This window comes from Glycine soja, chromosome 8, assembly GCF_004193775.1.
Source record: "Glycine soja cultivar W05 chromosome 8, ASM419377v2, whole genome shotgun sequence".
NCBI classification, from domain to species: Eukaryota; Viridiplantae; Streptophyta; class Magnoliopsida; order Fabales; family Fabaceae; genus Glycine; species Glycine soja.
Genome location: NC_041009.1, coordinates 21,313,974 through 21,327,628, shown reverse-complemented (window position 1 = coordinate 21,327,628; position 13,655 = coordinate 21,313,974). Strand labels below are relative to the sequence as shown.

General features: G+C 34.1%; 2 protein-coding genes and 1 pseudogene across 4 annotated transcripts; 1 reads left to right on the top strand and 2 right to left on the bottom strand.

Annotated features, from left to right (window-relative positions):
• The first annotated feature begins 825 nt into the window (after positions 1 to 825).
• LOC114424016 lies at positions 826 to 3,897 on the top strand (annotated as a pseudogene).
• Positions 3,898 to 5,623: 1,726 nt separating this feature from the next.
• Positions 5,624 to 8,102, bottom strand: LOC114424532 (protein NETWORKED 1C-like). 2 transcript variants are annotated; one of them, XR_003669005.1, is made up of 3 exons: positions 7,236 to 8,102; positions 5,857 to 6,031; positions 5,624 to 5,683 (listed from the first exon to the last, which is right to left on the bottom strand). XR_003669005.1 is itself a non-coding variant. In XM_028391389.1 (2 exons), the coding sequence occupies exons 1-2, from the start codon at positions 7,650 to 7,652 to the stop codon at positions 6,026 to 6,028; spliced, it is 423 nt and encodes a 140-aa protein (XP_028247190.1). In that variant the 5' UTR covers positions 7,653 to 8,102; the 3' UTR covers positions 5,711 to 6,025. The 2 variants fall into 2 exon arrangements, 1 of the variants encoding a protein (XP_028247190.1); XM_028391389.1 differs by lacking the exon at positions 5,624 to 5,683 and having other exon boundaries at positions 5,711 to 6,031.
• Positions 8,103 to 8,641: 539 nt separating this feature from the next.
• Positions 8,642 to 11,692, bottom strand: LOC114424530. Of its 2 annotated transcripts, XM_028391388.1 has the most exons (4): positions 11,552 to 11,692; positions 10,338 to 10,807; positions 9,859 to 9,936; positions 8,642 to 9,241 (listed from the first exon to the last, which is right to left on the bottom strand). In XM_028391388.1, the coding sequence occupies exons 2-4, from the start codon at positions 10,791 to 10,793 to the stop codon at positions 8,759 to 8,761; spliced, it is 1,017 nt and encodes a 338-aa protein (XP_028247189.1). In that variant the 5' UTR covers positions 10,794 to 10,807; positions 11,552 to 11,692; the 3' UTR covers positions 8,642 to 8,758. The 2 variants fall into 2 exon arrangements, 1 of the variants encoding a protein (XP_028247189.1); XR_003669004.1 differs by lacking the exons at positions 8,642 to 9,241; positions 9,859 to 9,936; positions 10,338 to 10,807 and adding an exon at positions 10,834 to 10,943.
• Between the last annotated feature and the right edge of the window lie 1,963 nt (positions 11,693 to 13,655).

Below are 13,655 nucleotides of genomic sequence, written 5' to 3'. Positions count from 1 at the left end.
AACACTTTTAAATCTCTCTCACTTTTATTTCAATAAACACATTAAATTTGTTAAAATATAGTACTAATAAGGATAATAAGAACAATATAGAATAAAAATACAAATTACATGACAATTTTATCTAGTACATCGGACACAAGTTAGAAAAGTTTAATAAGAGTCTAATATCTAAACTTGAAAAGTAGAAAGATAATTTGTTATTCTTAGAATTTCACTTATTAAAGAGATGATAACAAGATATTTATCTTAATGTGAATGCATGTAGAATCATTTTTTTTATTAATTCAAGAACACATATTCAAATGCATAAAATCTTTTATTTATTTATTATTGTTGTAATATATTATAATATAAAATAAATCTTATTATTTTGGTGCAAGAATTAGAAACACTCCATTATAACGATCACATTTATTCTAATTAATTGGGTCAATAATGTCTATATATCACATTCTCTCTTATATCTTATTTTATCATTGACCAAAAATCTTAGAAAATAAAAATTATAAATAAATAAAAAGTTTCTATTATCATAGGTCCGGATTTTCTTTCATCTAATTAATTTTCACTAATTTTTTAAAAATATTTTTCTATTTTTTTATTATATCATTCTCCTATGCATTTCCATAATAATTAATTAACCCAATTAGATGTATTTTTCATGAATTTCTTTTGATAACAAAAAGACTGTATAGGAGCATGATTATTAATTTCAAATTATAGCATTTCTCTCGATCCTAAAGTCAATCTTCATGTTTTAAACAATCTCTTATTTTTTCTTATTTTTAATTTTAATATCTCTTTCTTTCACCCTTATAACCAAAAATGGGGTCTAATAAACGTTTTCATAATAATTCATTGAATAAGAAATATGACCAACACGATTTATTTTATTTTAATGAATTTCTTCTAATAATAAAGACTCAATAGGACCATGATTATACATTTCTAATGCTAACATTTCTCTTGGTCCTAAAGTTAACCTTCATTGTTTTTCCTGAGTTTGTCATCCTTCATGTTCTAAACAATCTCTTATACACATGGAAGAGTATTTTATTATGAGAGGTGAGAGGATTAAATAGTCATCCTGAGAACAAAATAGAAGGTCCTGATTTAATTATTAATCAAAATTACACGTGCATTTAATATTGGATCTATCATGTGCAATATTTTTCTCAGTCTTGGATTTACAATATAGTTTTAATTAATAATTAAATTTGGACCTTCTATTTAATCCTCTCACCTCTCATAATAAAATACTCCTATATATATATATATATATATATCATTTCATCATATTTATTGTTTTTTAATCATTCTCTTACACCTATATCCCCCAAAATCAACATTTCCTTGAATAAGAGATAAAACCAACATAATTTGTTTTATTTGTATTGAATTTCTTCCTTTAATAATAAAGATCATGATTATAAGTTTCTAATTCTAACATTTCTCTTGATCCTAAATTCAAAATTCATATTTTAAACAATTTCTTATCTTTTAAATATTTTTTTTCATCATATCATACCTATTAAATTCTTTTTCTTCTTTAATTTTTTTACCTTTATTTCTCTTTCTTTCACGGTTTCGCCTATATACCCAAAAAAATGGAGTGTATTAAACATTTTCATAATAATCCATTGCATAAAAAATAAGACCAACACAATTTATTTTATTTTTAATCTTAACAATAAAGATAGTATAAGACTATGATTCAACATTTCTAATTATAACATTTTCTCTAGTCCTAAAGTCAAAATTCTTATTCTAAACAATCTCTTTTTTTTTATTTTTATATATATATATATATATATATATATATATATATATATATATATATATATAATAAGAGGCCTAGGTCAGCAGCACCACACAACAACACTGCAAGAAACTACTTCTCCCAAACTCAATCCACAGTCCTCCCAAACCCTTCAACCTACTTCTCCTCAAACCTTGTTTCATCTCCACTCCCCACAAACTCTTTCTTCCAAAACTTTGCTCTTCAAAATGGGACACAAGCTGAGTACATTCACCCTTACCTCATCAAAACCTCAAACTTTTCACTCTCAGCCTCATGCCCTCTTCTCCTCTTCACCACAGCAGTGTTGTACCAGACTTTTGTGGCAGATATCACTATCTCTTCAACTCAAACAACCTCACAAAACCATGTAATCTCATCATACAGTGACCTTGGCGTCACTTTGGACATTCCCTCTTCCAACCTAAGGTTCTTTCTCTCAAGAGAGGAAGCCCTTATATAACCGCTTCCGTAACAAAGCCAACATCTCTCTCCATCACAACAGTGCGCTCCATAGTTTCTTTGTGTTCCAATAATAAGGAAAACACCAAGTACACCCTTAAGCTTAACAACACTCAGACATGGCTCATATACACCTCCTCCCCAATATATTTGAACCATGATGCTGCTTCCAACATTACTTCCAAGCATTTTCTGGCACAATTCGCGTAGCAGTGTTGCCTGTTTCCAACTTCAAGAGTGTGGCAATTCTCGACAAGTTCAGCTCTTGTTACCCGGTCTTTATCGGGTAATGCAACACTCGTGAAGCCTTTTCGTGTGACGTATGAGTGGCAAAAGAAAGGGCCTGGGTTCTTGCTCACGCTAGCTCACCCTCTTCATGTCAAGCTTCTACAATATAAAAAGAATCATCGCATGATTGTTCTGCGTGATTTTAAGTATAGAAGCATTGATGGTGATCTTGTTGGTGTTGTTGGAGATTCATGGCTGTTAAAAACTGATACCATTCCTGTGACATGGCATTCTAACAAAGGTGTGGAAAAAGAGTCACATGATGAGATTGTCTCAGCGCTTTCTAAGGATGTTGAAGCGCTAAGTTCTTCACCAATAGCAACAGAATCGTCTTATTATTATGGGAAACTTATTGGAAGGGCTGCAAGGTTGGCGTTGATAGCAGAAGAAGTGTCTTCTCCTAATGTGATTCCAACGATTCAGAAGTTTCTGAAGGATAGTATTGAGCCTTGGTTGGATGGAACTTTCCAAGGGAATGGTTTTCTATATGAAAACAAATGGGGTGGACTTGTCACCAAACAAGGGTCAACAGATTCAGGAGCTGATTTTGGGTTTGGAGTGTACAATGATCACCATTATCATTTGGGGTACTTTCTTTATGGAATTGCGGTTCTTGCAAAGGTTGACCTTCAATGGGGACAAAAGTACAAGCCACAAGTTTATTCACTTGTGTCAGATTTTATGAACTCGGGCCAAAAATATAACTCACATTATCCACGTCTAAGGTGTTTTGACCTTTACAAGTTACACTCTTGGACTTCAGGGGTGACTGAATTTACAGATGGACGGAATCAAGAAAGTACAAGTGAGGCTGTGAATGCGTACTATTCAGCAGCATTGGTAGGTTTAGCATATGATGACTCAAATCTTGTTGCCACTGGGTCAACACTACTAGCTTTGGAAATTCTTGCTGCACAAACTTGGTGGCATGTGAAAGCAGAAGGCAACTTGTACGAAGAAGAATTTGCAAAAGAGAACAAAATAGTGGATGCTCTGTGGGCTAACAAGAGAGATAGTGCACTATGGTGGGCCCCTGCTACGTGTAGAGAGTGTAGGCTTGGAATCGAAGTGCTACCATTGTCTCCTGTTACTGAGACATTGTTCTATGATGCTGATTATGTGAAGGAGCTTGTGGAATGGACAATGCCCTCTTTGACTAGTGAAGGATGGAAGGGAATGACATATGCCTTGCAAGGAATTTATGATAAGGAAACAGTTTTGCAGAATATTAGAATGTTGACAGGTTTTGATGATGGGAATTCATTCACTAATCTCTTGTGGTGGATTCACAGCAGATGAGAACAGTGACGGATGCACATTTAGTTTTGAGCAAAGTCCAGGGAAACATGATGTCTGTTAAAGTTTGAAGTAATTTTTTAAATTTAATTTGTTATTTTCTGTCTTAAAATAAATTTCATTCTATATTATTTTATTTATATTAAGAAAAATTAATAAATATATAAAAGTGGATAATTATTTTACAAAACTAACATTATGGTTAATATTATATTAAAAAACTAATATGACACTAATAATATTTTCTAAATGTGATATTTATTATGGAAGAGAGAAAATATTTCATATAAATTATTGTTATTATGGTAGCTTAAATTTGTTTTGGGAATTTTCAAGAATTTTATGGATTGGTCTTTCCCATTTTCTAGTGCGCGCACTAGAAGTTTAGGTCCTGTAAACTTGAAGTGCTTTTTTTTAACATAACCATGGTTTTCAAATACGGTCAATATGACAGCGATTTCTGCCTCGACATAGAGGTTTAGGGTTTCTGCAAATGTAACACAACAGCATCGGCAACCAGGTCAACTGTAGTTGTTCGTAATTTTCACAATATTAAAGAACACAATTGAATCTGTTGAAAATAAAAGTTTAGAAGATAAAGGGTTGTGGGTTAGTATTAATTAGAAGAAGGATTGTGAGTTAACGTGCATTATATGATATTCTTGTGTAACCATTATTGAAAATAACAATTTAATATTTATTTATTTCAATCCTTTTACACATTAACATTATCCAAGATTTTATATTTATTTATTTTGCTAAATATATTTATTTATTTATTTAAGACAATAAATTTAAATAAAAATATATACAATTTTGAAACAAATGAAATAATGTGATAATATGATTTTTAATAGAGTACATAATTGCAATTTAAGTAAGAAAAAAAAGGGGAATATGACTTCGAAGTTAAATTAATTAGGAAGATTTCATACCATAAGTTTGTATGTATTTTTGATGATGTTATAGAAATTACACACACAATGAATTACACTCAAATGAAGAATAAATAAATGAGGGAAAATCTTATTGATCTCAACATTACTTACAAAGGTTTTTGTTGGGGGGATTCGAGGGGTACACCTGTGGACCGCGAGTCACCACATAAGGAGACCTGACACCACACTTTAATTCAAAACCTTAAGGCTCAGGTTTATTGGTTCTTCTCCTCACTTATATGGTGCCCAACCTTTTTACTTCTACCCGATGTGGGACTTCACCTCACACTTGTAACCCAACACATCTCCTCCTTCGTTTGAACCCTCGCTTTCTTTGACATTGAAGCCCTACCCCTTCTTCCATTGAAGCTCCTTCACCTGTTCTTCCATTGAAGCTCCTACCCCTTCTTCCATTGAAGCTCCTTCACCTCTTCGACTTCATCGCTCCAACTTCTCGGCTCGAAGTTTCGTGAAGATAGAGATTGGTTAGTCAGTTACTAACTTTGTTAGGTTAAGCTTATTTTAACCTTGTTTTAGGTTAACTGGTTCGTGTACTGTTGAAGAAAGGTCGCGGGTTCCATGTAATTTCTTTTAATGGTGATGTTTGGTAATTTTCGTTGCAGGGAAGACACGCGCATGTCATCGATGACTTGTTGATGAAGAAGTTGATGCATTTTTGAGTGGACTGCAAACGGGTCAGTGGCTATTTCTTATTGAAGCTTTCGTATGGTGTTTTGTTAGTAAACTATATTTTGTCATTAGCTAAATTCTCAGCAAGTCCATCTAAGATATAAAAGTTTTTTTTAATGGATAGATTATAAACCAAAGCTAAAATTACTATCCCATACCTGAGCTGCCACTTCAGAATCAATGGGATTCTTTCCTAGCCCAGTCCAGATTACTACAACAAAAGCAACCACGATGATGAAAACTAGCAAAGTAACCTGGAAAATCACGAGTCATTATACACAAAGGAAATACATTGTAAAGCAAATTATTAGACAATTGAAAAAATCAAGGTGAAAATGATAGTGTAAAAATCAAAACTACATAAGAAACATTCGTTCCCCATACCAAAATCACAATCTTTTGCCGATTTCCAACACGACCAAACCGAAAAGGAAATCACTTTCTATGGCTATCTATGCTTGCTAAATTTGATTCATTTGAAGTCTTCTCCAGCAAAGGGTTGTCACAAAAACTTCCTTCATAGTCATCATCATCATATGCCTGATGGCAAAGGTCAACCCTGCAAAAGGAAACCCAAGTGCAATATAGAAACCAGTTCATATTTAGCAGTACAAGTGTCTAAAATTTGATGATATAGACAAACATCTGCAAAGCACAGGTACTTTCTCAATATTCATTCAATAAAACATTGTTTTTTTCATGTAAATGTTAGCAGAAGACTTCTAGGGCTCCCCCCCCTCAAAAAAAAAAAGCACACACCTTGAACCTTTTCTGCAGAAAATTTTCATGTTCTCTTCTCCAATATTTCACTCATTGCCATACCACCCCAATTTTGTTCTTGTCTAGGCAAATTCTTGTTATTTTATCTCCATCACTAACTTTATACAATGTCAGAATTTAGGCAAATAATATAGCCGAGGCCTAAGGTCAAGCTTTATAATTAGTAGTGACCATACCCGAATATAGAGGTCAATGAAATCTCACAAGTGCATATCTTTGTTCTCATGTGAAACACACTGTTTGGTCCTAGCTAGCTTTTCCCTTACCATTTTCTACCTAGCCTTTTAGAGATCTCATGTACTGTTCCCTTCATTTCATTTGGTAGCAATTTGAAAGATATCACTCTTTGAAAATGAGGGTCCTCTGTTTTTTCACTTTTTGCTAACAATTAGCATACATACACGAGCTACAAACTTAGTCAACTCAACTAAGATTACGCTATGCAAAAGCTGCAATGTGTCTAATGTCTATGCTCGAGCCAAAGCTTCTTATTAGAAACTTTTGTAAGGTTTATAGATACAATACAATTTACAAACGTTTGTATACAATAAGTTACTTAAAGTACTAACACGTATCCTAATCTGATATCAATACTCCACCAATATGAATATGAGAAGTATCCAAGCCTTTAAAAAAATATGAAAATCTAATATAATTACATGTAAGACTAATAAGCATGAATAATATTAAAACATAAAAGTATTATCTCTTTATCAATCAAACATAAAATTTGTCCTCTTTAGAGATGATCTCAAGAAAGTAATGAGATTGATACTCCTATTTGTAGACAATAGGAAGTGATTGATGATGACAATGATTTCTAAATTTTATTTTATTTTTAGTACTGTTCAAAAAATGTGTTATTAAGTTTGGAATTGCAACTATATATTTATTATGGTTTATACAATTTTATATATATCATATGAAGATATATATCTTACGCAAAATATATCCTCATTTAGAATTTTGTTTTCCTCACTCACCCTGTGTACTTCATCCTCTAAAGCCTGCTTACGAGATTCCACATTCCCCATTATTTCCACTTTACTGTTAAGTTCAGAAGCAAGAGATCTAAGCTCTTCCTGAGACTGAGAATGCAACTGCTGAAGAGTTTGGAAAGCAGTTTCAACCTCAATGAATCGCAGTCTCTCCTCTTGTATGCAAGCCCAAAGTCTACCCAATTCCTGCTGCTTCTCATTAAGTTCTTCACTTTGAGACCCCACTTTTTGTGCCAAAGATTGTAATTCTGACTGTAGAGTGTGATTTGATGTCTCCAAGAGAAGACATTTCTGTTCTGAACTCTGTAACTTTTCAACCCCATCAATTATCTTGGAATTTAGCCTATGCACCTCCTCTTCAGCACAAGAGAGCTTATACTCCAAACTGGAAATTATCTCCATGCATTGCTGATAGTGGAGAGCAGCATCTTCCTTTTCTTCATTAAGTTTAGTAACTTGTAATTCCAAAGCTTCGATTTCCTTTTCTACTATATCGGCATGCTCCTTAATCTTCTTGCATTCTCCTCAACTTCTTTTATTCTCTCCTCCAGTTTTGATATTGTCTCCAAGCACTGGTTATATTGAACAAGGGTAGCTTCCTTTTCAGCTTCTACTCTAGCAAGTTCCTGCTTTAGGGACTCAGTCTCAGTTTCAACTTTAGTAGCTCGTTCATTAAGTTCTCCTGCTTCCTTTTGCAAAGAAGAAATATTTTTCTCCAGATTAGATATTTGCTCCAAGCATTCCTGGTACTGAAGAAGACTAGCTTCACTTTCAGCCTGTAATTTGATTTGGGCTTCCTTCAAGGCTTGAACTTCAACTTCAGCTTTACTTGCTCACTCATCGAGTTTTTGAGAATTCTCTTGTGCAGTAGACACTTCTAACTCGAGATTAGACATTTTCTCCAAACTCTGCTGATACTGAAGCAAGCCAGCTTCCCTTTCATCTTCTAATTTGGCAATGGCTTTCTTCAAGGCCAAAATTTTTGTCTCAGCTTTTGTCACGCGTTCAGACTCAGACAAAGTGTTGTTGCTTCCACTGTTTTGCTCATTACTCTCCTCCCGCGTCTCAAAAAAATTGAGCCCCCTTCTAGCAAACTTTGGAAGAACATCCTAATCATCAGTATGATTAATCAGTAGAATTAGCAGCTTCACCCTGTGAAAACAACTTAACCGAGTCAGTATATATTTAAAGAAAATATAATATCAAACAAAACAACATAGGGCATATAAACATCTCATATATGACTTACATTTGAATTTGTATCATCAGTACAACCCATAGCAGGATTTTTGGGCTCAACCTGTAAAAATAAACTCAGCCTAGTAAGCATATAACAATGCTTTTGTAGACATGAAATAGAGAATACATATATATCAGTTAGGATTGCTCATGAAAAGCTTCCTTGAACCAGCCAATGAGGAATCCAAATCCTTTAACATAATAGTTGGCATTTGATCGATATCCCAACCTACAACTTTGCAGATGACTTGTGCATAGGCCCTGTGAGCTCACTTCCTTCTTGTCCTTAGTATGGCAGTGGAGTGCTGAATTAGTCCAATACAATCCTTAAACCTCTTCCATACCTTCTTCCCAATACCCCCACAAACCAAACAATAAAAATCTTCTTCCTTGTGATTGTTCTCATAATATCTCCTAAGGTCACCATCTTCTGCAAACACTTTTTCAAAGAACTTATACTCCTCAGATTCTTTAGAATCATTATCTAGCAGCTCATCATCCTCTGCCTCCTCATCATCTTCGTCACTGTCAGAACCAACATCCCCAACTAAGAACTTCTGGCAAGCTTCTAATGCTCTGTGCTGCAATTGCAGCACTGCCACAGTTGCTTTCTCTTCTACTGATAGAGAATAATTGAGAGAAGATGATTTGATGTCATCAAAGGAAGGCCATCCTGAAGTTGTAGAAGAAAAACCAGCCTTGGGGCTTTCACTTTCCCACTCAGCACCAGAAACCAGAGATTCATGAGATTCCTACATTCAATTTTCATTAGTAACAACCAACAAGAAGTAAACATATATGGGAGTTGGGATTTGCTAGCAGACAATATTACTATTCCAATTTTCACAAATTTGAAGAAAGTGTAGCCTACCACAGCTAGCTATGTTAGCCAATAATTAGGTATAACTTCCATCTTTTATATTTAAAATGCTATCCCTTAAAAGCTAGCTCTTTGTATTTGATCTAGTAATGTGTTTAATGTGCAAGTTCAAGACAATTTCACATTATAGCAGTGAATGGTGAAATAAACCTCAGCTTTTGAAGGAGCACCAAAAATTACATTCTCGTAGCTGTGCCACAGGGTACCATCCACACCTGTGAATCTTGGTAACTTTCTCTACTATTACATAAAAGCTTTTGTAATTTCAACCAGAAGAATAAAAAGATTTACATAGATTAGTTCATTATCATTTATCAAAAATTTATCCTCAATACATAAATTTTCTCCAAATTTTCCCCAAATAACATTCTAACCCTGAATATATAACCTAGAAAGATACGCATAGGAGGAATGGAGAAAAACAAAAAGAGTAAAGGTGCATGCTTCTATTCAGCATTCATAATTTGAGATAGACCATAGTTGTCTCACCTTAACTATTTCTCCTCCATTTTCAGAACTTGGTTCCAAGACCTTTCCGTCTAGACTCACACTTTCTTTCTCAAAACCCTGCAGAAAGAGAGTTAGCATAACTGCATAAGAGCCATGATAAAATAATTTAACCTACTCACATCAGTATGCACCCATAATTTCTTTCAGGCTTCTTTTTCTCTACCTTAAAAAGGTGAACCTGATACATAAAAATAATTAACCTTGCTAAATGCTAACATTCTTATTAAACCCTATTACATGCTCCCCAGGATCAACAAGTTTATAAACATCTTTTATTAAAAGTTAAAACGACAGAAAACCAAATTTTGCAGAAAGCAATAAAAAATATGCAACAAATACACTTTGTTTGAACTCAAAAGCATTAAGCAGGACATTTGGGTTCAACCTGTAAACATAAACTCAGCCTAGTAAGTATACACTCAATTAAAAATACAGATATATCAATTAGGATTGCTCACCAAAAGCTTCCTTGAACCTATGAAGGAGGAATCCAAATCCTTTAATACAATAGCTGGCAATTGATCAATGTCCCAACCAACAACTTTGCAGATGACCTGTGCATAGGCCCTGTGAGCTCTCTTCCTTTTTGTCCTTAGTATGGCAGTGGAGTGATGAATTAGTGTCTTACAATTCTTAAATCTCTTCCATACTTTCTTCCCTATACCTCCACAAACCAAACAATGAAAATCCCCTTCCTTATAATTGCTCTCATAATATCTCCTCAAGTCACCATCTTCTGCAAACACTTTTTCAAAGAACTTGTACTCCTCACATTCTTTAGAATCATAATCATCTACCAATTCGTCTTCATCCTCATCATCTTTGTCATCTTCGTCACTGTCAGAACCAGCATCCCCGACTAAGAACTTCTGGCAAGCTTCTAATGCTTTGTGTTGCAATTGCAGCACTGCCATAGTTGCTTTCTCTTCTGCAGATAGAGAATAAGTTAGAGGAGGTGCTTTGATGTCATTAAAGGAAGGCCATCCTGAAGCTATTGAAGAGACACCAGCTTTGGGGCTTTCACATACCCATTTGGCATCAGAAACCAGAGATTCATGAGATGCCTACATTTAATTTTCATTAGTAACAACCTACAAGTAAACATGTGGGAGTTGGGATTTTGCTAGCACACCCAATATTAGTATTCCTTTGCAATTCCAATTTTCACAAAGTTGAAGAAAGTGCAGCCTACCACAGGTAGTGACAATAGCCATGAAATATAAAAAAAAATTCATTGTTAAAATTTTGAAAAGCTAATATACTAATGTGTTTAATGTGCATGGTCAAGAAAATTTCATACTATGTTTATAGTAGTGAATGATGCAATAAATCTCATAGATTTTGAAGGAACAGAAAGTTTCATTGCTCATAGCTTGGTTGCAGGTTACCAATCCTCTACTGTGAATCTACTAACTATTTCTCTATTATTGAGTAAATGCTTTTATAATTTCAACCAGAAGAAGAAAGACCATAGCTTTTCCATAGAATATCATATATCAAAAAATTATTCTCAAAATACATAAACTAAAGAAGCAAATGTTCCCTAAATAACATTATAACCTAGAACAATACACATAGGAGGCATTTAAAAATGGAAAAAATAAACAAAAAGTGTAAAGGTGCATGTTTCTATTCAGCATTCATAATTTGATATAGACCGCAACTGTCTCACCTTAGCTACTTCTTCCCCCTTTTCTAAACTCAGTTCTGAGACCTTTTCAGCTGAATTTTCACCTTTCTTCACAAAACTCTGCAGAAAGAAGGTTAGCATCAGAAACCAAGCCAAGATAATTTAACCTATTCACATCACTATGTGCCCGTATCAGATGATAGCAGTATCTCCAGCACATTTTGGGTCAGTATCAGATGAAATGTAGCAATTTTTCTCAGAGTTGTTAATTATTACATGTTTTATTATGATACCCTGTTACTGCCAAGAATGAGTAAATAACATTGGCAACACACTTTAAAGGGGGAATTCAGACTACTACCACAAAAACTAAATCTATAACTCTTGTATCTTCCACTTTTTACTCCAATTGTCCAATTCTCCTATAGATCATAACCAAATTCATCCAACAAATCTCTTCTCTTACGCATGAAGTATTTCGATTGCCAATATTTTTGTTTTGTCAATCTGACAAATTCCTAGACAACGCCATTCTAGTTTTCCTTAGAAGTCATAGCTCCTGCAAAAATTTCAACTGTAAAAACTCATAGTTGTAACAAGACGACACTGCTCCTGCAAAATTCCAACTATAAAAAACTCTTAGGTGTCTAAGTTACAGTATTAACGTCTCCTACCAGAGGTCTGTGGTGAAAGTTTAGAAAAAACATTTCATTTAGAAAGTATAGATTATATAAAACAAACTGGCCATTGCCAGCAACTGAACTTGAGGACCTAAATCACCACAGTTTCTCCTTCAATGTTGATGCATTCATGTATAATTTCAGTTTTACATAATAAAAACATCCAGATAGTTAATGCATCAAATATAAGTGCACTGCATTGAAGTGTCAACATGACTTTCCATGTACATAACTACTAGGGCAGGGGTAATCATGGTTTTAAAAAGGGTCTGCAACTGCATTTGTGGTCATAACCTCAATGTATTTTAACTTGCTGTGATCGCAATTGCAGTTGCATCGGCTGTGTTTCTAGCAATGTCAACAAAACTGCAACCATGACAAAAATTTGGAACCATGGGAGCAATATGCAAGAAAGTAATTTAAGCAGTTAAAAGATATCACACTCTAGATTCCTACACACCATAACTGTGAACAGAATACTCACAGAAGCAAAGAACTTCATTCCAAGTTGGGGCTTCTCATTTTGAGTTTCGGCACACAGCCTAGCTGATGATGCTGAATAAACAACAAACGAGCCTCATGTCACTCATGAATGCCCTTACGTACAGGGAATTTAATTACTTGACTTCTGTACATAATTGGCATTGTTATACACCTACAAAATCGAGCCTTGATTAATGGATGTTGTACTGATTGAAGTAATATTATTGTGTAATTCTAGCTCTAATTCAATGTAATTAAATTAGTGGGCACATAGAAACTCTGGAATGGTATTATTATCATGTGAAAGAAGCTTGTTGCCCTCAACATGTTAAAGAATACATGAGTATGCTTTTCCCTGTTCTGGTCAAGTTAAGATGTTAGCCAAAACTTAATTTGTTTCCATTTGACCAAATATTTAAATTATCCTTATTTCACTTAAAATAAACCTCTTTACTGGTTGTACTATTTTATAAACCTCAAACATGATGCATTGTTATTTGAGTATGATTGATCCAGCTAATAGTTTCCCCCATTGATGGTACAGATTATATGTCGTCATTACAACATTTGTGTTAGTGTTTTCCCTGTAACTGCATCCCCGCACTCGTTGTCGTTGACACTGAGCATCTTTTGAGGTATGTCTCTATTTTTAAAAAGTGGTATGATTGTAACATGTCGTTGTTCAAATATCGGTATTGTTTCATGTTACTAGTTAGTTGCATTATGAGTGAACCTTAGTTCCCCGTTCGAGATTCGATACCGATTAATACAGATAGTTTGAATTAATCGATGTATTGATTCTTGAATTGTACATTTGGACAGTTTGGGATGACATATTTTTATAGTTGAATCATACATAGAGGTAAATTATCTTTTGAATGATTTGAAGAAATTTCGGTATACTGCATTTGACATTGTTCTTCGGGTGCATATTTGATCGCGGTGATTGTTCACACATTCACCGCTTTCATCTTGTGTACTTG